General features: G+C 36.3%; 1 protein-coding gene across 4 annotated transcripts in view; it reads left to right on the top strand.

Annotated features, from left to right (window-relative positions):
• The window catches only part of MCTP1 (multiple C2 and transmembrane domain containing 1), a 334,728-nt gene that overhangs the window by 144,377 nt on the left and 168,405 nt on the right, over window positions 1-21,946 (top strand). For all 4 annotated transcript variants that reach the window (XM_008059220.2, XM_021712485.1, XM_008059178.2 and 1 more), the window contains 5 exons: window positions 536-629; window positions 18,134-18,236; window positions 19,999-20,101; window positions 20,439-20,540; window positions 20,921-20,995. In XM_008059220.2, the coding sequence (XP_008057411.1) occupies window positions 536-629; window positions 18,134-18,236; window positions 19,999-20,101; window positions 20,439-20,540; window positions 20,921-20,995 (477 nt within the window). The remainder of the gene's footprint in view (window positions 1-535; window positions 630-18,133; window positions 18,237-19,998; window positions 20,102-20,438; window positions 20,541-20,920; window positions 20,996-21,946) is intronic.

Genomic DNA, 21,946 nt, shown 5'->3' with positions numbered 1-21,946 from the left:
ATTGGAAAATAGTCTTTAGATAATTTAAACTTCATCTGGTACATATAATTTCCAAAACTCACCAAGAAGAAAATTGTAGAAAATAATAGTGAGTTTAATGTTGACTTTCTTACCCCCAAAGTCTGAAAAGTGTTACATAATCAATAACTTAAGATTTAATATTTAGAATCACTCGTCTTCAAACCATTATATCTACAGATGAAAGATGTCTGGGAGCACTTTTTTGGGTAGAAGATTGAAGGAAGAAAGTAGACATATCTATTGTATAATTTATTGTTCACCATCTATTGGTAATTATTTATGGGGGATAAATATGATGTTTTTATTTTTTCAGAAAACCTACTTGTATAACAACAATTATCTACATAAATGTGCATGGAGGGGAAAGGTAGTTTGAATTGGAAAAACGCAAATGACCCTTTAAACTTCTTTAGCAGCATCTTGACATAAACTATAAAACTTGGTGTTTTCTCAGTACATTCTTTGAGTCTCCTTAGGACCTTTCTTTTCTAATTCCAATGTTCGTGTCTTGCAGAGCCCACTGAGGATATTTCACAACCTGAAAGACGTGGGATTTCTCCAGGTGAAAGTCATCAGAGCAGAAGGGTTGATGGCTGCTGATGTCACAGGTGAGAAATGATGCAACTCTCCTATTGCTCATATCAAGCAACACACAAGGTCTACACCATTTAATAATTCAATCCTAGCCGGGCTCGGTGGCTCAGCATGTAATCCTGCGCCTTGGGAGGCTGAGGTGAGTGGATTGCCTGAGCCCGCGGGTTAGAGACCCACCTAGGCAACTTGATGAGCCCTCATCTCTACAATAAACCAAAAAAATTAGCCAGGCATGGTAGCGCACACCTGTAGCTCCAGCTACTTGGAAGGCTGAGGGGGAAGGATCACCGGAGCCCAGCTGGTCGAGGCTGCAGTGGCCAAGAGTGGCCACTGCACTCCAGTCTGAGTGACAGAGTGAGTCTCCAACTCAAAAAAAAAAAAATTTAATCCTGAATCCCACCTGACTGAACCATCACAGTAAATAATTTAAATGTAAAGATTCAGGGTTGGTCTTACAAAGATTTGCCAACCCCCTGATTTTTATACTACCTCTGCTTTTTAACGGCAAAGTAATATGTTAAACATAAATAATAAAAAGCAAAATAACTTTAAAATTGTTGTATTCTCCAAAGGTTAATCAACTTAGTGGGAATATTTTCCTCAGCTACTGTCATTTTTCTAGGTATTAAAGCAATGCTGCATCATCTTCTCTCAGACAGTATCAGCTTTCCCTATAGCATTAATACTTATAATTCAAACATGCATGAAATCTGTTGATAGTTCACTGAAAAGTTTAGGTCATAATACTCAATAACTTGGTATGAGCTCTTGCTATTTGGGTAGCTGATCCAGTTCCTTAGTTGTCCAAATTTCTTAGCACATCCCAGAGATAATTCTGGATCTAAACTGAGAACCAAGATTGTTTAAAATATTTCTAGCTAGGAAACAAGCCTGTAAAAATGCCAAATTAGTTTTGTCTCTTAAAACTTCATGATTTGGGTATAGCTGTTTCCATGACATATTAATAAATAGATTGATGGTAATTATTTCATCAATTTCCAGAATTAAACTATCTTTTTCAATTTACCACTATGTGTCCATGCATTGGTGATTTAATTTCACAGGAATTTGGGGGACATTAATACAATCCTTAAATTATCCATCACTGCCGAGCTCAGTGGCTCAGCCTGTAATCCCATGCCTTGGGAGGCTGAGGTGAGTGGATTGCCTGAGCCCGTGGGTTCGAGACCCTCCTGGGCAGCTTGGTGAGACCTCATCTCTACAATAAATCAAAAAATTAGCCGGATGTGGTAGCGCGTGCCTGTAGTTCCAGCTACATGGAAGGCTGAGCGGAACGATCGCCGGAGCCCACCAGTCGAGGCTGCAGTGGCTGCTCCCAGCCACTGCACTCCAGTCTGAGTGACAGAGTAAGACTCCAACTCAAAAAAAAAAAAAATTATCCATCACAAACTGGACAATAAGTAGGATTGTCCTGACCAATTTTTTTGCAAGTTTTACTTTTCCTGAAATAAAATATCCACTTACTATTTGTGGTAATATGCTTACCATTGTGAATGCTCAGCAAGATGACCCTGACGAGGAACAAACATATAATCTAATGTGCTCGGAAAGGAAGAAATATATATTTCCTACCATCCAAGGGTCTGCAGATCATCGTGTCCTTCTTTAATTCATTTAACAGAATTAAGACCAAGTGAAAAAATAGCATGCATTCAAACTAAAATAGCAGATGCTTGTTCCAAAACTGTAATATTTTAAAATTTTATTTTTGCATATTATCAAGTGACTATTTATTGCGTGATAAAAATAAAAATGTTGGGAGTTTACAGTTTCTTTAAAATGGTAATTATCAACTCATTTGTAACCAAGAAGATAATAACAACTGTCACATATTTTTTCAAAATAGGCATACCTGAAATAGCAGTTGAGAGGATCATTTGAATTCTCTTTGCACATATGCTGACTTGGTTCCTTGTACTAAACAATTTGTGAATGTTAATTTTATTCATTTTCTTTTTTATGAATTTTATTTCCAGCATAGTTATAATCCAATTAATATGAGCACAGAAATTTATTTTAGGAAAATTCAAGTACCATTTACTTCAAAGGCTTAGATACCTGTCCATTATACAATTGAATGCAAATTGTATAAGTTTGTCTTTTCTTGGAGAGAAGCTGTCATTGATTTTAAAACTTCATGAATATGCAAACTACATTAACCCAGTTGGCCTGTATGCCACTATGGAAGTTTAAAGTACATGTTCTTTTAAAGCTGGAAAAAATAGAGATATTTCTTTCCCAACGGTTCTATGTAAATTGATGTGAATAACAATAGCCTTTTCCCTAAGGATTTAATGAGATAATTTTGATTTGATAAAATGAACATCAATTTGGGGAATACTAAATAACAGAGTCTTCATTTTTTTCCCTCCAGTTTTAGGGATATAAATCTAATGATTCCTCATTCCATGCTGACCTTATAATCTAATGTGCTCTGAATTGAACAAGAGAGATGTTGAACTATTCAGGGACAAAAAGATAATTCAGTCTTTGACCTTGCATACTCTTAGACCTTCTGTGGTCTTTATGACATTTCTGATGGTGGCAAAAATTGAGGACCATACATTTAAGTCAGAAAAATATCTGAATATACTACCAGTTTTACAAATACTCTTTACTTCTGAAAAGGGTAGATACTTATTATATCCTGATGTTTCCTGGACTTTGTCATTAAATTTGGGGCACAAGTAAGCTCCTTGTATACTTTATCTCTTATTCCTTCAAAGGAGAACTTTAAAGATAGGGCATATATCTCAGTGTCAAACTCTAAAGTTTGAAACTTTAAAGTCAAACTCTACAAGATATTAAGTAATAGTTAGAAAAGAGGGAATTGAATGAATAGTGTCTTCAAATTCTCAAATTAGCATCATATAAGAGTATTGTAGATGGAGAGAAGGGGAGATTTTAAATCACTGATAACTTTGCTAATGCAATAATATTTTCTGACGTGATACAAATGAGGCTATTACAATAAGATACTTCGTTGATTTCAGAACACTTTTTTCTAGAAAAGTCTAACAAGACAAATTAATACTTGACCAACTTTGCTCTATTTTTAAGATATTTTTAGTGATCTGAATGTAAAGTTAAGCTTCCATTGTTTCAGCAGAAATTTTTAAATAATATTCCATCATTAAACATGAACACAGGAAGAGAAAGATTCTATAATTTTTTAAGTTAGCCATCAATCTTACTGTAGTTACAAAGAATTTTTCCCTTTCAAAATGTAAAATTTTTCTTTTGTTACAACACGTTCATTGAGAAACATTGTGATACTGTATTAACTGTGTGTGAATAAAGAGCAATTGAGCCTCTCTTTGAATGAATGAGTATAAAGCACAAATTACTTTTTAATGAAACCCTCAATTCTTTCCCTTTCCACAAAAAGCCTATAGCCTTGTTCAGCGGAACACTACTACAGTAGGTCACTTCAGTTAAGCCCCTAATAAACTGTTGATAGTCGAGGTTAGTTTTTTCTTCGGTCTCAATAGCCCAGTGTTGGACAGTGCACTTCAAATCATTAAGGTTAATACAGATTTTAAAAAGAGATTAACTCTGGTGGTTAAGGCCTCAATTTACAACTCCCACACATACACATGCATTGAACAAGGCACAAGAGTGGATTGAAATTTCAGTCAAATTGTGGGCAGCCTTTCACAGCCTGAGAAAGTGGCACTCTGGTTTGACAAGTTGGTCAGCTAAATTCTTCATGAGAGAAAAAGTTTGAGTAACTGAAAAATACCTTTCCAAACAACTTACTTACCTTTCATCTAACCAGTGAAAAGGTTAATGTTTCTCTGTACCATCAAAGCAAAATCTAGAGACTGTCTGGTCCTACATTTTCACTGGGGAAGATTCTCTCTACTGCTAAATCAAGAGTGCCTTAAAACTGGAGAGCTTGTAGGGAAGGCCAATAGGAGGGGAATTTTTTTTTTTTTTTTTGGTGGTAAGAAATAGTTCATGTTGTAATTTGTCTTTTCTGGCTTCTGGTTATTCTTTCCCTTGAGCAAGGCCTAATTTCTGCTTCAACAGAACACTGAAGTCTTCTAAATTGAGTGAGGCTTTCTTTGCAGAGTATTTAGACCTAGTCTATTGGTGCTTTCAAGTTCTAAAAGGAGAAAGAAAAAAAGAGTTCTTCTCCTTAGTCCCTCCCCTTCATTTTCCCCTGAGGTTTTTTGTTTTGTTTTGTATTTTGTTTTTGTTTTTTTGAGCTCTTGAGGAAGAGGTCATAGCCTCCCCAGGGACACCAGTCACTCCGTTTTAGAAACAGTGATATGGGAGCACTGTGAAACCCTTCAAAAGATGCCCTACCTTTTCACCGTATTAAAAGGTACACTAATATAAAACTTCTCCACCCCAGGTGAATTGATCTCTCAAATTAATGTACCATCTCTTTCAAGAAGCGATGGAGGGAGAGGGAGAGAAAAAGGAAAAGAGAGAATTTACGATGAACAGAATCTGTCACTGAAATTGTCCCATTAAATGAGAATATCTTTTTCTAAAACAAGGCTATGCACACAGACGTTCCATTTGCCAGCCCCGTAGTCTGGAAACCTACTAGTTATTAAGAGAGATGTTTACTACCCCTTTATTTGCATAGACTTTTCCCATGTTTTTCTTTTGGAAAACTGTCTTCATTGTTGGAAAATATTTAAGTAACAAAACAGTAGAAAAAAAAGACACGCTACAGTTTTTTTATCAGCTTCCGTGAGAGTCTTATTATCTTAAGAAATAACAGTTAGCAGCTCAGATTCATTAGCAGAGCTAAATTTAAGCCCCATTTGACAGGCTGCCTAGAAAACATTTTGTTTTGCTGTCTGTGGGCTTTAATTAAGATGTGTTCAATTTCAGTCCTCTTCAGTCTAGCCCCCTCAACCCCCACCCCCAACTTGCTGTGTCACAGACCGGCGATCAGACACTTTTAGATGGTCCGGCCCATGACTTTGACCTTCTGCGCAGTCCGGCGTTCCCTGGGGAACCGTTCAACTCATGAGGTCTGATTTCACACTTCCAGGATGCCTCAGCTCTCTTAACAATGACAGGGAGACAAAGCCCTTTAGAGCAGGCCGCATGGGGACTTGTTTAAATTGGAAACCAGAGAGGAGTCAAGGAACAAGGTTATGGGCTACAGAATAGTGCTTTTAATAAAGAGCTCACAGCTCTGGCTCAGCTCAAAGAGGTCTACCTCTGTACAATTAATTGAGCCATTTATCTGGAGCATCTTAGGCCTCTACTTTCTCACAGAATTGCGTGGTAAATATCAGCTAAGAAGCAAATGAGATATGCATGAAATGAATTTTAACACTTTGATTACTGTGCCTCCAGTCTTCATTAAAAGTAAATTTATTTGTATTTCTGACCTCATTATCAGTAGGCTGCCTGCATTTTTATTGGTTCCTGTGATTTCCAGCTTGAGTGTGTCATGAAGGTATATTTTATACAGAGATTTGGATTTATTATTCTTGATATTTTCCCTGAACATTATGGGTCTATTCAGAGAAAGAAAATGAAAATGCAGCTGTACAGAAAAAGGCAAGTCTGTCCTTTGAAAGTTTTATATACACTTGAAGAAATACCAAGCACATATACATGGCATAGACATGATACTGTCCTTTAAAAAAATTAACTTTTGATGGGTTACTCTGGTAAATTACACAAGACATATGCAATCATTGCCTCAATTGCTCTATTACAAGAAGTAGCTAAGTTGCTTTTTAAAAATAGAATTGTAGTGATTTAAATTTGCAATAGCATGTGCTTTTAATTGCCATCATCATAGTTAATAACACTGATGATGTCTGATATATGCAGCCTTAAATGTAACTGTCATTATTTAAAACTTATGTTGAAAGAACAGAAAATATAAATCCTTTAGTTTCCACATAGTTCTATTGAAAATAGTGTTTAAAAAATAGTGAAAATTCTATTTGTAGATTATCAAGGGTAAAATAATTTACAAATAAAAGAGAGTTGTGGTAGAGATATTCTTAATATCTTAACTTTTTCAGTCTTTAATATTTTAAGATGATATTGCTTGAAACAAAAACTCTAAGTTTTAGCATAGAATATATTGAAAATTTCCCACAAAGACCATGCATCATTTCCATGATATAAGCTAATGTCCCATTTGCTTTTTGATAATTATACTTGGAGTATACTTCGAGAAGACATTTTATCCAATTTATAATGCAACAAAAATATCCTGCACCTGATATTCTTATCATGATAATATACCTAGTTTAGAAAACAATATTACACATATACATACATGCTAAATATATTAATATCACATAAATCTCTTCCTTAAGAATGAGATTAAACACATAAAAATATTACAAGGAAAGAAAGCAAGCCATTGCTTTTTCTTCTTTTAAGTCACCACATCTTACATAGAAATAAAAGTTTCTTTTAGTAATTGCATTTTTTAAACTCGTCATATGCTAATAATAGAAATGCAAAAAATGTTCTTCTAAAACCCAACAGTGTTATCAAATATTTCTGAAAAGAGGAATGAAAGTGATAATTTAGTACAAGGACTGGCAAGGCCTAAGCTGAGCCAGAGTCTTCAAGGGAATTACAGAAATCATGTGTGATTCACATGCAGGTCACATGGTTAGGAGATACTGCTCTGGAAGAATAGGTGGGATGACAAAAGAGATTAATAATTGGGTTTGATATGCTCTAGAGGTGAAGGACTATGGGCTGAGAAAGTGGTGGTCCCACTATCAATGGGAAATGAGGGAAAGAGAAATACTATAAAATAATTAATCAGGGTCTGTGGAACTAAGATTACAAAATGATCCTTTGAGTAAAGAAACAGCAAATTGCTGATTTGACTTGGAGGGCCAGCTCCAGGATTTCACTCAGTGCTTGCAGAAGTACTTTCAGATGCTAGAATCATTGTTTAAAATTAAACTTTTTTTATTTTATTACATTACAATATAACTGTGTGAACAAGCAATGCATTTTGTAGAACAATGGATCAGAGAACCGCTACAAATAGAGACGATCCGGATGTTACTAGGTTTTAGAAAAAAACTCACTGCAGAGAAATTTGGGTTATATGATAGTATAGTTAGATTAATAGATGACAAACAGTCAAGCCTGAAGAGTGATTATTAAAGGAATGATGTCAACAGGAGTACCAAGTAGAGGGATACAGGGCTCTGTCCTTGGCCTAAACTGTTCAGTGTATTTACTGACTTTGAGGAGATGACTGACTAGTTCCTATCAGACTTGCTAGAAGGGCTAGTTAAGTTTTTGAGAGACCAATATATGTATATAATACTATACACCAGACAAATAATAGGACTAATTTAACAAGATGAATATTAAAAAGTATAAATCTAAAGTTTTTCCGAGGTACAAAATAGGAATATCATGCTTTGACAATAGAAAAATATAGAAAAGACTGGATTGAGTTGAGTTTAAACTCCATGAGAATAAATGACACATACATCAATTTTGTTACATAGAATAAAAGTGAAATTTTAAGAATTCATACTGGAATATGAATCCAGTTTTGGAATACTCTTTAAAGAAGGACGTCGACTAATCAGGATATATTCTCAACTGGAATATCTGTTGTTTTAAAAATCAAGTCAATTGCTGGGCTCGGTAGCTCAACCTGTAATCCCACACTTTGGGAGGCTGAGGTGAGTGAATTGTCTGAGCCCACGGGTTCAAGACCTGCCTGGGCAACTTGGTGAGACCTTATCTCTACAATAAATCAAAAAATTAGCCGGGCATGGTAGCGTGTGCCTCTAGTTCCAGCTACTTGGAAGGCTGAGGCGGAAGGATCACTGGAGCCCAGCAGATCAAGGCTGCGGTGGCTGAGAGCAGCCACTGCACTCCAGTCTGGGTGACAGAGTGAGACTCCAACTCAAAAAAAAAATAAAAATAAAAAAAAAAATCAAGTCAATTGAGAATGATTGTAGGATACTGATAATAATAGCAATAATAATAACAACCAACACTTTTTTTTTTTTTGGCCTTAATCACATGCCAGACACTAACCTGAGCTTGGTACAAGGATTATCACGACAACCTGATTAGGTACTATTGTTATTCCCAGTCTGTAAATTAGAAAACTGAGGTGTGGAGAGGTTGAGTTAACTTTTCCTTGATCAACACACACACACACACTCACACACACACACACACACACACACACACACACACACACACACACATGCACACACATATACACACACCAGCTTGGAAATAGCAAGCAGGCATGCTGATCATCTTTACAATAAAGCCACCAACTTACTTGTAATGGAGAAAGGAAGGTGTTGAGGTGATATAATTTTTTTAGTCAATTATCCAAAGACCTGTCATGGGGAGAGGGTAGATAAGAGCTGACCAGGGGGTAATAATGGCTAAGATGCAAGTCCAGAAAGCACTTCCTTCCAGAAAATTTAATCAGAAGGGGATTTATGGTTGGTGAGATGGCTCACTCCTGTAATTCTGTACTTTAGGAGGCCAAGATGGGAGGATTGCTTGAGTCCAGGAGTTCAAGACCAGCCTAGGTAACATAGTGAGATCCTTAAATGGTTCACAGAATCTAATTTATCTAAGCAGGAAGAGCCAAAGAAAATAGACTCTAAGCTCAGTCTGTGGAGGTTAGTACTAAAGCTACATGGCAGAACCAAGGAGTTGCTGGTACTAGCAAGTTGGGAAGAGGTTGTTACAGTTCCTTAAATGACTCCTGCTTGCAGTCTGCAGCAACAAAATGCACTCTACATGTTCTCAGTTAACTGAGTTCTAATGTCAAATCTTAAGCAAATACATCTGATTTGTGCAACCTAAATCACATCTACATTCCTAGCTGCAAGGGAGTCTAGAAATGTCATTTTGGACTTTACGTCCTCTGTAGTTCTGTAGTTAAAATGGATGCTCAGCCAGTCAACCAGTGTCCAGCACAGGAGGGCAGGCAATGAGCACTGAGCACATATCTGTATGTGATAGATTCTGCACCCTCTCTTTACACCTATCACTTCATTTAGATTTTTTAATTATTTCAGAAGGCAAATCAGAGAATAGATGAAAGCTACAGAGACATAATTTTATGTGCAATGTGAAGAAGCATTTTCCAAAAATTACAATTGCCAAAAAATAGTCCTAAAGACTCCTGTGGAGGTGATGATGTCCTGTTACTGGAACTGTTGAAACAGAGCCTGAAGGGTCACCTGGGTGCACGGGAAGGTGGGCCCTAGATGAACTTTCGTCATTGATGCTGTTTTTGTCACCAGGTTGGAGTGCAGTGGTGAGATCATAGCTCACTCCAGCCTTGAGATCCTCCTGCCCCAGCCTCCCAAATAACTGTGACTGTGGGTACACACCACCATGCTTGGCTAATTTTTTTTGTAATTTTTGAAGAGATAGATATTGCTTTATTAGCCAGACTGGCCTTGAACTCCTGGCCTCAAGCAATCCTCCCAATCTGGCCTCCCAAAATGTTGAGATTACTGGTGTGAGTCACGGCATCTGGCCCTTAAGATGAGTTTTTGAGCTTGAAATCTAAGACCCACTAAGGCTTCTTTCTAAGCTCTCAGATTCTGAGATATTGCAGTAGGTACCAAGATGAATAACAGACTGCTGTATGGGATATTTTGTAGAAAGGATATAAAAAGACAAAGGCATCATTCTCAAGAAAGACTTGACAGATGACAATTTTCAGTTATTGCCTAGTTTAAAAAATATATTTTAAACAGGTTTAATCACCTAATAGACTACTTAATTTTTTTAAGCATAAAGACTTTTATTTCACTGCCAAATATCCCTCCAGCTAATTAACGTACTCATAGGAAAGCTTATCTGATACCTCGTGCTTTTCTGCAGGGGAGTTTAATTGAGTATATATATTTACTATAAGTCCTAAAGTGTCTAGGAAGCCTTGCAAAAACAAAGGGACTCATCAGATATTTTTATACTCATTTGAGACCAAACAACTTTTGTGTTTCTAAGCTTGTAACAAATCACTTGCATATAGCTTCTATATTAAAGATGAATTGAAAATGAAGTCTTTAAATGTTTTTACCATAATTTATCTAAGCTTTTAAAAGCACAGGCATAATTTTCTCATGGCATAACGTCCTCATGTTATGGATCCCATAGTCTCCTTCTTCTTTCTTTTCCACTTTCTCGTCTGTCTCACTTTACTTCTCATTCTTCAGTCACAAGTTTTGATCTTCCTGGCATATATCAAGACGTTTCAATTCTAGAACTCAAGAATGCATCTAGTTACACACAAGCCTATAAATATTCTTCTGCTTCTAGTTCTAGATTCCAAGGAAAATAAACTCACATTTACATTGAGTTTTATCCATTTCCATTAGTTACGGTTCTCTAAGTGTGATCCAGGAACCTCTGGAGATCCCCAAGACCCTTTCAGAGATCTGCAAAGTCAAAACTATTTTTATAATATTTTATAATACTATTTGATAATACTACTAGGATGTTCTTTGCCTTTTTCACTCAAGTGTACAATGGAGTTTTCCAAAGGCTACATAATGTTTGATTACTCTGATGTTAATAGACCATGAATTTATTATTGGTATTTGTTAATGAAGTAATATATATATATTTTTAAGGACAATGTCTCACTCTGTTGTCCAGGCTAGAGTAATGCAATCATAGCTCACTATGACCTTGAACTCCTGAGCTCAAGCAATCCTCCTGAGCAACTGGGACTATAGGCACGTGCCACCACTCCTGGCTAATTTTTTTGTTTTTTTAAGAGACAAAGTCTCACTGTGATACCTAGGCTGGTCTCTAACTCCTGACTTCAAGCAATTCTCCCACTTCAGCCTTCCAAAGTACTGAGATTACAGGTGTAAACCACCATACCCAGCCTGAATTAAAAAATATTTTTTATTTCTAAAATAGTAAATGCTGAAAGATATAGCCCACATAAACAGAAACTCATTGAAATCCTCAATAATTTTTAAGAGTTTCTAAGACCAAAATGTTTAAAAGACTGTTGCTATAGGGTAGTATTGCCTCATTGGGTGTTTTGAAAAATTGAATTTTAGTTGCCACAGCAATGGGAGAGCACTACTGATGCTTGTTAGCTGGGGGTTGGGGATGCTAATTGTCTTACAAAGCATCAGGTAATCTTACACAATGAAAATATAGTTCTCATGACTAAATAGAGACATTGATATAGATTTAAAATCTGTTTCTTGGTTATCTAAGCTTAGACTGCATCCTAATCAAACCTTACAGATGGTTGCCATTTCACACAGAATCCACAAAAAATCTTAGGAGGTTGTTCAAGGCACTCCATGATCTGATTCCTCATTGCTTCTTTGACATCTCCTAGTCTCTGCATTACTCACAGTACCCCGGTATCAGAGGCCCTGAGCACACAAGACTTTTGGCCTAACTCTTTCTCTCCTTGGATCCATTTTCTCCAGATGTCCACTTGGTTACTCCTTCAACACCTCCAGTCTTTTACTCAGACCTCACCTTCTCAATGAGGGTTTTATTCCAACCATCCCAATTAAATCCATAACTGGTACCCTTCCTCCACACTCTTCAAACCCCCATCCTACTCTACATTTGTGTGTTTTCCATTAGCATGTATCACTGTCTAACATACATTAGAGTCTACTTATTAACTATGTTCAGTATTTATTCTTTTTCTCCTTCTTCCTCACTATGAATACATTCTCAGCGAGCAGAGACTTTTCCCTTTTTTTGTTCATAGATCTTGACACATAGGACCCACAGTAGGCATTCAATAAACATTAGTTAAATAAATCAATGTATAACTTTATTGAAAATAACTTTCTAGCCGGGCTCGGTGGCTCAGCCTGTAATCCCACGCCTTTGGGAGGCTGAGGTAAGTGGATTGCCTGAACCCGTGGGTTCAAGACGCACCTGGGCAACTTGACGAGACCTCATCTCTACAATAAATCAAAAATTAGCCGGACATGGTAGCGCGCACCTATAGTTCCGGCTGCTTGGAAGGCTGAGGCGGAAGGATTGCCAGAGCCCAGCAGGTCGAGGCTGCAGTGGCCGGGAGCGGCCACTGCACTCCAGTCTGGGTGACAGAGCGAGACTCCAACTCAAAAACAAAACAAAACAAAATAAAACCAAAAAAAAAAAAACCTTTCTATTTGGGCCTCCTTTATAATAGAGCTCAGGCATTATATTAAAATTTGAAATCATGTATGTGTTCATTTTGTTTTGTTTTATTTTATTTCAAGAAGAGAGTGTTACAAAATCTTCAATATGAAAAAAAGGTATATTGGGCCTACTAGGTTGAGAGTCATGACTCTAGGGCGTCAATTTTCTTGCTATAATGAAACCTGCTTCAGGACTTAGTGAGAAAAGAGAAGCCCTATTATTATTACTCAGCCCCTGTATCAAACCCAGTGGGGACCTAGTGAAGAGTGTCAGTTAATGTAATTCTACCAATCAGATGTTTAAAATATGTTTAGGTCAGTTGATGAAAAAGGGTAAGGTCAAAGCCCCATCTCCAGTGATAAAAGGAGGATTGGAAGATGTCTTCAACATACGTTGCTTTTTGTTCTGATGGGCCCTATGGAATTCTCTCAACTATAACATTGTTGTATGTTATGATTGAAATTCCAGTTTGTAGAAAGGACAGATGGCAACCTTGATTATAATCTAAAAAAAAAAGATTAAAATATAGCCATTTCAAACTGTGGCAACTGAGGAAATTAAACCAAAGAGCTTAATTTGTGCAAGGTAGGTCCCAAATAAAAGGCCCCCATGGGGATGAATTGCTTTCTATGCTATTGAAAGCCTTCTGTGTTTTCAGACATGGCAACAAAGAGGTGGTCACTGGGTCCCCACACACACACATTTTTTATAACACATCACATCCAGCAAACTGTGCTACTTGTCAGCAGCAAAATGACCCTGGACAAAGCCCACCACTGATGGATCAGGATTAACTCTCTATTCTGGGAGCAAGAATATCATTCAGTATCTTTTGAGTGACTTTAATGCCCAAACCAGTAGTTTGCACCAACTGAAGTCATCCAGTTGCCCACAAAACAGGTAGCAAGCGAGCAGGGGCGGTACAGACTTTCCCACAGTTCTTTATTGGTATGTCAGTGTTGTGACCTCTAAGAGCAAGGGCTAAGAGTGAGAGAGAATTAGCCAGTCAGTGCACCACACTTAATCCTTGGTGCCGTTTTGAAGATTGCCAGAAAAGGCGCCCACTGGAGACAACTCTGACGTTTGTTTTTATTGTTGTAGAAATGACTTTTTGCCAAAAGAAGAGTTGAGGTAATAGAATATGTGCTTTAAAAACTGATATAGATTCTGTATTATGAGTTAGGCAAAGAACCTCTTTATAATGTTAATTCCTTATAAACTTTAAAAAATCAAAATTCATAGGGAAAAAGAGTCTTCAGTATTTAACTAGATTATAGATAAATGCATCAGTCCTAACAATATTTTTAAGTGTCTATTTTATAGGAGTGATATAACACATATCTGGATTTTTGTATTATAGAGACCTTATAAAAGGGGTACACAGATAGATTGAAGCTAAATATTCCTGGCTGGACACAGTGGCTCATGCCTATAATCCCCACACTTTGGGAAGCCAAGGCAGATGGATTACTTGGTCCCAGGAGTTTGAACACAGGCTGGACAACATAGCAAGACCTCATTTCTACAAAAAATCAAAAAGTGGCCAGGCCTGGTGACCCACACTTGTAGTCCCAGCTACTTGGGAGGCTCAGGCGAAGAGATCACCTGAGTCCAAGAGGTTGTTGTGAGCCATGATCCTTGTGATTATGCCCCTGCACTCCATCCTGGGGGACAGAGTGAGACCCCAACTCAAAGAAAAATAAACCTAAACATTCCTGATCATAAAATGTGAATCTACCCTTTTTGTTGTTGTCCTTAGCTTCTAAAAATGTCTGTAATAAATAGAGCTGTACCATCACCATGGATCACAAGAGCTATCTCCACTGAAAAAAATCTTCACTTCCTTTTCCTCTTTCTATTCTAGAGTTATGGAATGATGCACTTCCATCTCATTTCTCCTGTTATACCCTTCACTTCCCTTTATTATAGCACTTACAACCCTGCATCATAATTGTGTATTTACATGGCTATCATGTCCCCTTGAGAGGTGCCTTGAGAGGTGGAGTCTGTCTTAATCATACTTATAATTCTGGGGTGAGCAGAGCAAACACTCAATAAGTAATGAATACTTTAGAAGGCATTCTTGTTACTCTCTAGAAAATTGTCAACATGGAAAATTGCCATGTTCTCAAGGAAAGATGATTCTTTTCCTAGTTTTCATGGCAGTTCAAGCAATCAATCCCATAGCCCTTGCCCTCCCCTATTTTACTGCAGCAATTTCTATCTTCTCTCTAAACCAAATTCTCCAGGTTCTTGTAATGCTGAGGAGAGGAGTAGGTACTTTTTAGTCAAAATGATGGCGCTTAAGGAAGAGCCAGTTGGTACCCACTGAAGATAGGCTTTAGTCTTATGACAAAAATGAGCAAGCAGGAGACAAAATATTATATAATCTGTATTCTCATACATTCAGGCTCTTTAAGTACTCAAAAATTATCAGAAACAAAATACACTTCAAGTTTGGATGCTGTCTTCATTCCTTGCATTTCTAGCCATACGGTATTGAATAAAAACATTACAGAGGACTGCTTCGTATCACTCTCTGGAGCTTTGCAGAATATAATGCCTTTGTAGACATTAGCACTCCATCCCACAGCCAACCCCACAACCCAGGTACTCTCAGCAAGCAGAGCAGCATCTCATAGGGCCTAAATGGAATGATAAAAGGATGAAAGGAAGGAAGAATTGAGATAATTAATGGTTAGATCCATCACTAGTATTTCTCTGATTGGTTTTGTTTATTTAAGTGGCAGATAATCAAAGCTGCAAAATTTAAGACTGAAAATTCAATTTTAAAATTGAAAACCAGTTATTCAAAGCATTATTTAGCAAACCATATAAGCACATTGACTATGTGTAGCCACTTTAAAATAAAACCATAGTGTATGTTTTTTAGTGGTAAGTTTGTGGAATTCAATATTGTATATTTACTATTATTTTGGTTGAAATTGCTGTTAATTTTTAATTGCCTTTGAATCATGCCATGGCAGAAGGATGCTTTCTAAATTAGTCAAAACTAACATAGTGTGTAAAGACCTGATGTTGGAATCCATTACTGGTAACTGTAAAAGATAACTTTTTGAAAGAAAAGATGAATAGAAATTAAACATAAAATTGCCTGCTCTCTCCTCACCTAAACTTTTCTCTTTGTTAGATTCTAGAGCTATCCAGTGTGAGAACCATGTCAAACACTTATTGTCCTTGAAAAAAAAGAACTGACTTGGATAAGCTCAATAAATTGTTTTCCATCTTCAGATAATAATATGAGGGCATAATGGATTATTCAGTATTGACATCTGCAAATCCTGTTGATTCTACCTTCAGTGCAGATCCAGAATCCAACCACTTTTCATCACCTGAATCATTGCAGTTGTCTCCTAATTCTTCTTTCTACCGTCTCCATGCCCTTGCTCTACCTTATTTTCCAAGTAGCAGCTACCGGAGCATGTCACTCCTCAACTCAGACGCCTTCAAAAGCTTCTTCTCTCACTTGGAGTGAAAGCCAAGTCCTTTCAGAACCCTGCCACTCTCCCCAGACCTCTCTGTGTCACCTACTAGCCCCCCCGCAACCTCAGTCCATTCCTGCAGTCACAGTGGCTTCCTGGATATTCCTGGACACACCAGGCACAGCCACTTCTCCAACCTTTCCACGATCTGTTCCTCAGGGTAACCCAAGGACCAATTCCCAGCTTTCCTTACATGTATGGCTTACTGACTTCTAAAATATGGCACACTGGTAATGGTCTGGCCTACTAGCTTACTTTTAAACATATTTTGAAAACTATTTGAATCTGCCTTTTTATGCTTATACTTAATTCTATGAATAAAAATACAATTTTTGATATGCCAAATAAAACCTATTACAATATGGTTTAATGAACAAAATATTCATTTTTGAACACTATCTCCCATAGGATGTAGAGCTGGAAGTGAGGGGTGGTTGAAGGGAGGGCAAGAGGTTGAAGATCGGGGGAGACAATACAGATCCTAAGCCAAAAGTAAAAATTTCATCAGACCTTGAAGACTCCCAGTTCTCTATTTTTTATTGAAAATGATTCCTAAAACTCAAAACTGGAAAGACTAGCATCATATCAAATGATCCATTTATCCTGGGGTATCTGAGGTCACTGAACTAACACACACATATTAAATCTCTTTTTTAATATAAAATTAATAAATTAAATTAAAGGTGAGTCAAAGTTTGTACAGCTCATTTTAAGAATTACAATATGGAAAGTAAACACATTGCTGTATTGGGCTACCTAGCTTATCTGTCACTGATAGCTAATGAATTCCTTCCCATTAAAATTTAATTGAAAATCTTCAATGATATTTAAGCTTTCACAGAAGTGTAAACTACTGTGACTACAATTCACAATGCATTTAAAACAATTATTCTTTATCATTAAAGTTAATAATATGCACATTAACCTCTTATGTAGTCTAAATCAATATTGTAGTTTAAAAGATATGACCTCTGGACAGCTTTGTCTAAATATTGATTTCATTGTCATTTGTATAAGGTATCAAACAAATTACAGCCTGCACTAATATCATTAATGCTGCCCCCATAGAGCCTCTGACTTTATGGGTTTATATAATACAGGACATAACATTACAAAAATATTGAGGATTCCACAAAACAGAATTACCAAATGGATGAGATTGGAGTATGGCAGGACAGAGTTGCCACAGATGATAACGTCCAAATCCTTTTCTCTCAGTGGACAAAGAAAAACCATACTGTTATTTAACATGCAGATTGGTTGCTTATGTTAAGTTTCAAATGGCAGAATTTTTTCTGCCTCAGAGGGTCTAATTTACGTTCTTGTGATGCCATAGAAATCTCAAAAGAAAGTAATTCAATCTCAGTCCGATTAAAATGTTATAATTCTGCAATATAGTGGTTTTCCCAATAGACTTGATTAGAGATTGTCGTTACAAGTTACTAGTGAATCAGGTGAGTTGCAAAATATATACACAATAGTAAGAGGGGAGACTTTTCAAATGGTCCTTACAGAATTTAATAAAAACTGATTTAGGGACAGATATGCATCACATTCTCCATCATATTTGGCAGTAATAGTATTATTGTTATTTTAAAAAATCATAAATTGAAATGCCAGCTATATAATTTTCTCTCTTTTACTTTTTTCAGGTTCTCAATTGCTATGAATCATAATGATTGCTAGCATCAACCAGTTACATCTAATTCTATTTTGATGGTTTCTTTTTTTGATTTTAAAATTCTACTTCTCTTTTTGCTTACTAGAAAACTTTTTGAAAAAGAGATATGGTCATGATCATAACACTGTGAACTGTGAATGCTGTTTATACTAAAAAATTCACCCGAAATCTCTTGTAGGTAAAAGTGACCCATTTTGTGTGGTAGAACTGAACAACGATAGACTGCTAACACATACTGTCTACAAAAATCTCAATCCTGACTGGAACAAAGTCTTCACGTTGTAAGTAGACATTATCTTGGGCTCATTTCAGAATTACAATTTCAGAAATTGTGTCAAACCTTATTTGTTTTTTAGTTTTTAAAAAAATGTGTGTGTTTATTTAACTGATTCATAACTCAGTGCATCTGAACAGCATTTCCTAATGACAATGAGTTTTCTAACTTCCTACCTTTCTGAGATTGAAACCTGGGCAAAGGGTATGCCATTTTTCTTTGTTTTCATAGACATTTTTTAAACTGTGCTTTTTATATGATTTGACGAAGGGTTTCTCTTCCATTAACTGAATCGCCATACCGCTTCTTCCTTTTTTACTTTCTATTGAAATTCTTCCCAATTGCATTGACACCAGGGAGGACAAAGCTCTATTTGTTCCATTGCTGAAATCAGCAAACAATCTGGTCTCGAATTCGGCAGATGCTTTAGTTTTGGTTTGTTTCATTTTAGCACAATAAGAATATTAAGTATTGTCCTATATACCAAAACACCTTTTGAGTTAATTTTCCTTTTGTTTTAAAAAGTTTGTAAATCTTTTCAATCATGCACTCTAAAGGCTGTCAATGCTACACCATGGAAACTCTAAAGTTCGGGTTTTTTAATGGGGCTTTAGAAATGAACTCTGAACAAAGGAAACCTCTCCAAACAGAAGTACTTCTTTAAAGTTTTTTAACATAACTTTATTTTTTTGTATATGAAAAACTACTAAATTCTTCATTTGTTTCTTATAATGTCTCTGCTTAAGAACCAGTAACTAATCAGCTTTAATTGTCTGACCAATTTATTTTTAAGGAATTCCACATTTTTATAAGAGATAAAAGCCTGGTCAGGAGACTTGCACTCCTAAGAAGATTGTGGAGAGTGTTTTTCTTCAGAATGCCTAATCGAGTGAATAGGTTTGATTATTATCAAAGTCATTAATTGATTGTGCCCTGATAAAGCCTCTTCTCACATGTGGTTGCAATTTCTTAATAATGAATATATTCACTTTTTTGTTTTCTCTTAATTCATATTATCTTGGTAAACAATTTGATCAAAGAATAAATGCTGTCAACAATTTGTGCTTCTTTTCCAGAAACAAAAATATGAAGAGCTCACACAGTTGTTTATTAACATATGTTGTCCTTGGAACATAATGGAACACTACTTAATTTCTAAATTCCAAGGTGGTACAATAACTAAATGTTACATTTTATCCATTCTGTTTTTGTGTTTGTTAATTTTTACTACAAACCTAACAGAAACTAAGTCAATGTTTTGGTGAAAGCTATAAACAAACAAGAGACATCTTATTGTATAAAAAAAGAATAATTATATAAAATATACTGTGACTCTTGCTGATATCAAACCTGTTTTATGTACAGGTAATGGGGAGATATGAATTGTGATAATGAGAAAAAGGAAAAGTCTAAAAACACCAGTGTTACTATTGATTTTTTAAAATAACTTATTCTTTGCCTATCCAAATGGGAAATTATATTTCACTAAAACATTATGACTTAAAATTACAATGGTGTTCAAAGCTCCAGATAATAGAACCATCACTGTAGTCGACTAAAGTGCATTATGGGAAATTCTGTCAGATACTAAGCTACCTTGTATATGTGTGTATGCAAATAGCATACATAAACACACACACACACACACACACACACACACACACACACACACACTAAGCTGGAGCTATCTAAAAATTTTTCAAAAACATTTTTGTTCTTGTTTCCCGCTGATGAAATCTTTTTTTTTCTTACATGTATTTATTGTGCAGCAACATTAAAGATATCCATTCAGTTCTTGAAGTGACAGTTTATGATGAAGATCGGGATCGAAGTGCTGACTTTCTGGGCAAAGTTGCTATACCATTGCTGTCTGTAAGTTTTATTCACCTGACACACTGTTCTGTGTTGCCTTTGCTCACGGAAAAAAAAAAACAAAAAAACTCTCAGCTCTAAGTCTGTCATTTCTCAACCAAGGTCTGTAATAAGAACACTAAAAATTTTAACATACTCAATTCACGGCCATGTTGAATCCCATGATAGTTAATTTTTCCTGACAGACTTGATCCTGGTAATGAACAGGTACTTGTCAGAATTGCCACAGTTGTTTTGGGTTCTCTGTCAGTTTCAGCAGCTGGGGGTCAAAGGTCACTGAGGGAGTGTATTCAGTGGAGACCGCGAGACAGACGGCTGTCATGTCCTTTTCCCGCAGATTCAAAATGGTGAACAGAAAGCCTACGTCTTGAAAAACAAGCAGCTGACAGGGCCAACAAAGGGGGTCATCTATCTTGAAATAGATGTGATTTTTAATGCTGTAAGTCTTAACTTTGGCTTTTTTGTACTGCTAAAGAGTTCAGTTTCATGAAAGCTTTTGTTCCTGATTTGTAGAGAATTTCTGTCATTCCTCATTTTCTCTAAACCTTGATGTATCCTGGAGAATACGCTTCTGCCACTGGCTGGCACACCCACACTTTCTGTTCTAGTTGGCGACTGCTGCTGCGGGTGTGCTCTGGTCGCTGCCTGCCGGCATAAGAAAGGCAAGCGCATGCATGTGCAACTGTATACATTTATATTTTATGAGCACTGCAGCCAGGACTTTGAAACTTTTGAAATTATTGCAAATTGAACTGCGTGAAAAACTTGTAAGCATTTGTAATATATTAATTCATAACAGACACATATGTTGATATACAGGTGAAAGCCAGCTTACGAACATTAATACCCAAAGAACAGAAGTACATTGAAGAGGAAAACAGACTCTCTAAACAGGTAAAAAGCAAGGAAAGATTAATCCCTCTGGGAAGACCGGATTATATCTGTAAAACATCTAAGTAAATTCAAATAAACTTTGGAGGTATGGAGGGAGGGGAAGACTGTGGAATTTTTGATCATCTACTTATTGAAAATGATTCTTTCTTTCCTTTTTTTTTTTTTCTCTTCCTTCCTTTCTTTAAAAGATCAAACAAGGACAATACCAAACTAATAAATTGGATGGGGGTGGTCAGAAAGGGAAGGGGCTACTGTAGGTACTGCATATAATGGATATGTATTCATGCGTTAGCAAAAGAATGATCATTTGGAACATAAAATACAATTTGATTGCCATGGAATGTGTAAATGAGAACACCAAAAGCTGAGGTTCAAATATATGTCCAGACCACCCACAGGTATGATGCAGGTGTGTGTAAATTGAGCCCAGCATAAAGCTCTTCCCTCTAATCCAGATGCAAGGAGGCTCCATCTTCTCAGGGAAACCTTCCTGCTAATTAGATAACTATCATCTTTTAGAAGTCAACTTTTATATTGGCATTTTGGCTAAGAAAATAAAAACATAGGAAGTCTGATTTTTCTATCATGAAGGAATTTTAAGTTAAGCTTGATATCCATCGCTTATTTTAAATTAAGCTTGATATCAAGTTTAAAAAACTTCTAAGCTATCCCTGAAAAAAAAAAGTTTATATGCAGTTAACAGAGTTAAAATAAAATGCATTTACTATGGCTAAAAAGTTTCCTGAACATATTTGCACCTTGAACTATTTAATTATTTTTGTGATATTAGAAGCCTAAATGTATCTTTTTTTTGTCTAATAAATTTACCAAAAACAGTAGGATCTTTGATTGTCCAAAGACAGTGTATGAATTACAAGTGCAGTAGCTATCTAAGTAGAAATATAGATTACATTCCTCCACAATTATCAGTGAAAGTAATAAAAGTCGTTC

The sequence above is a fragment of the Carlito syrichta genome, unplaced genomic scaffold (assembly GCF_000164805.1).
Source record: "Carlito syrichta isolate Samal-C Ts95f unplaced genomic scaffold, Tarsius_syrichta-2.0.1 Scaffold16673, whole genome shotgun sequence".
NCBI classification, from domain to species: Eukaryota; Metazoa; Chordata; class Mammalia; order Primates; family Tarsiidae; genus Carlito; species Carlito syrichta.
The sequence above is the reverse complement of the archived record's forward strand: the minus strand, read 5'-3'. Positions and strand labels throughout refer to the sequence as shown.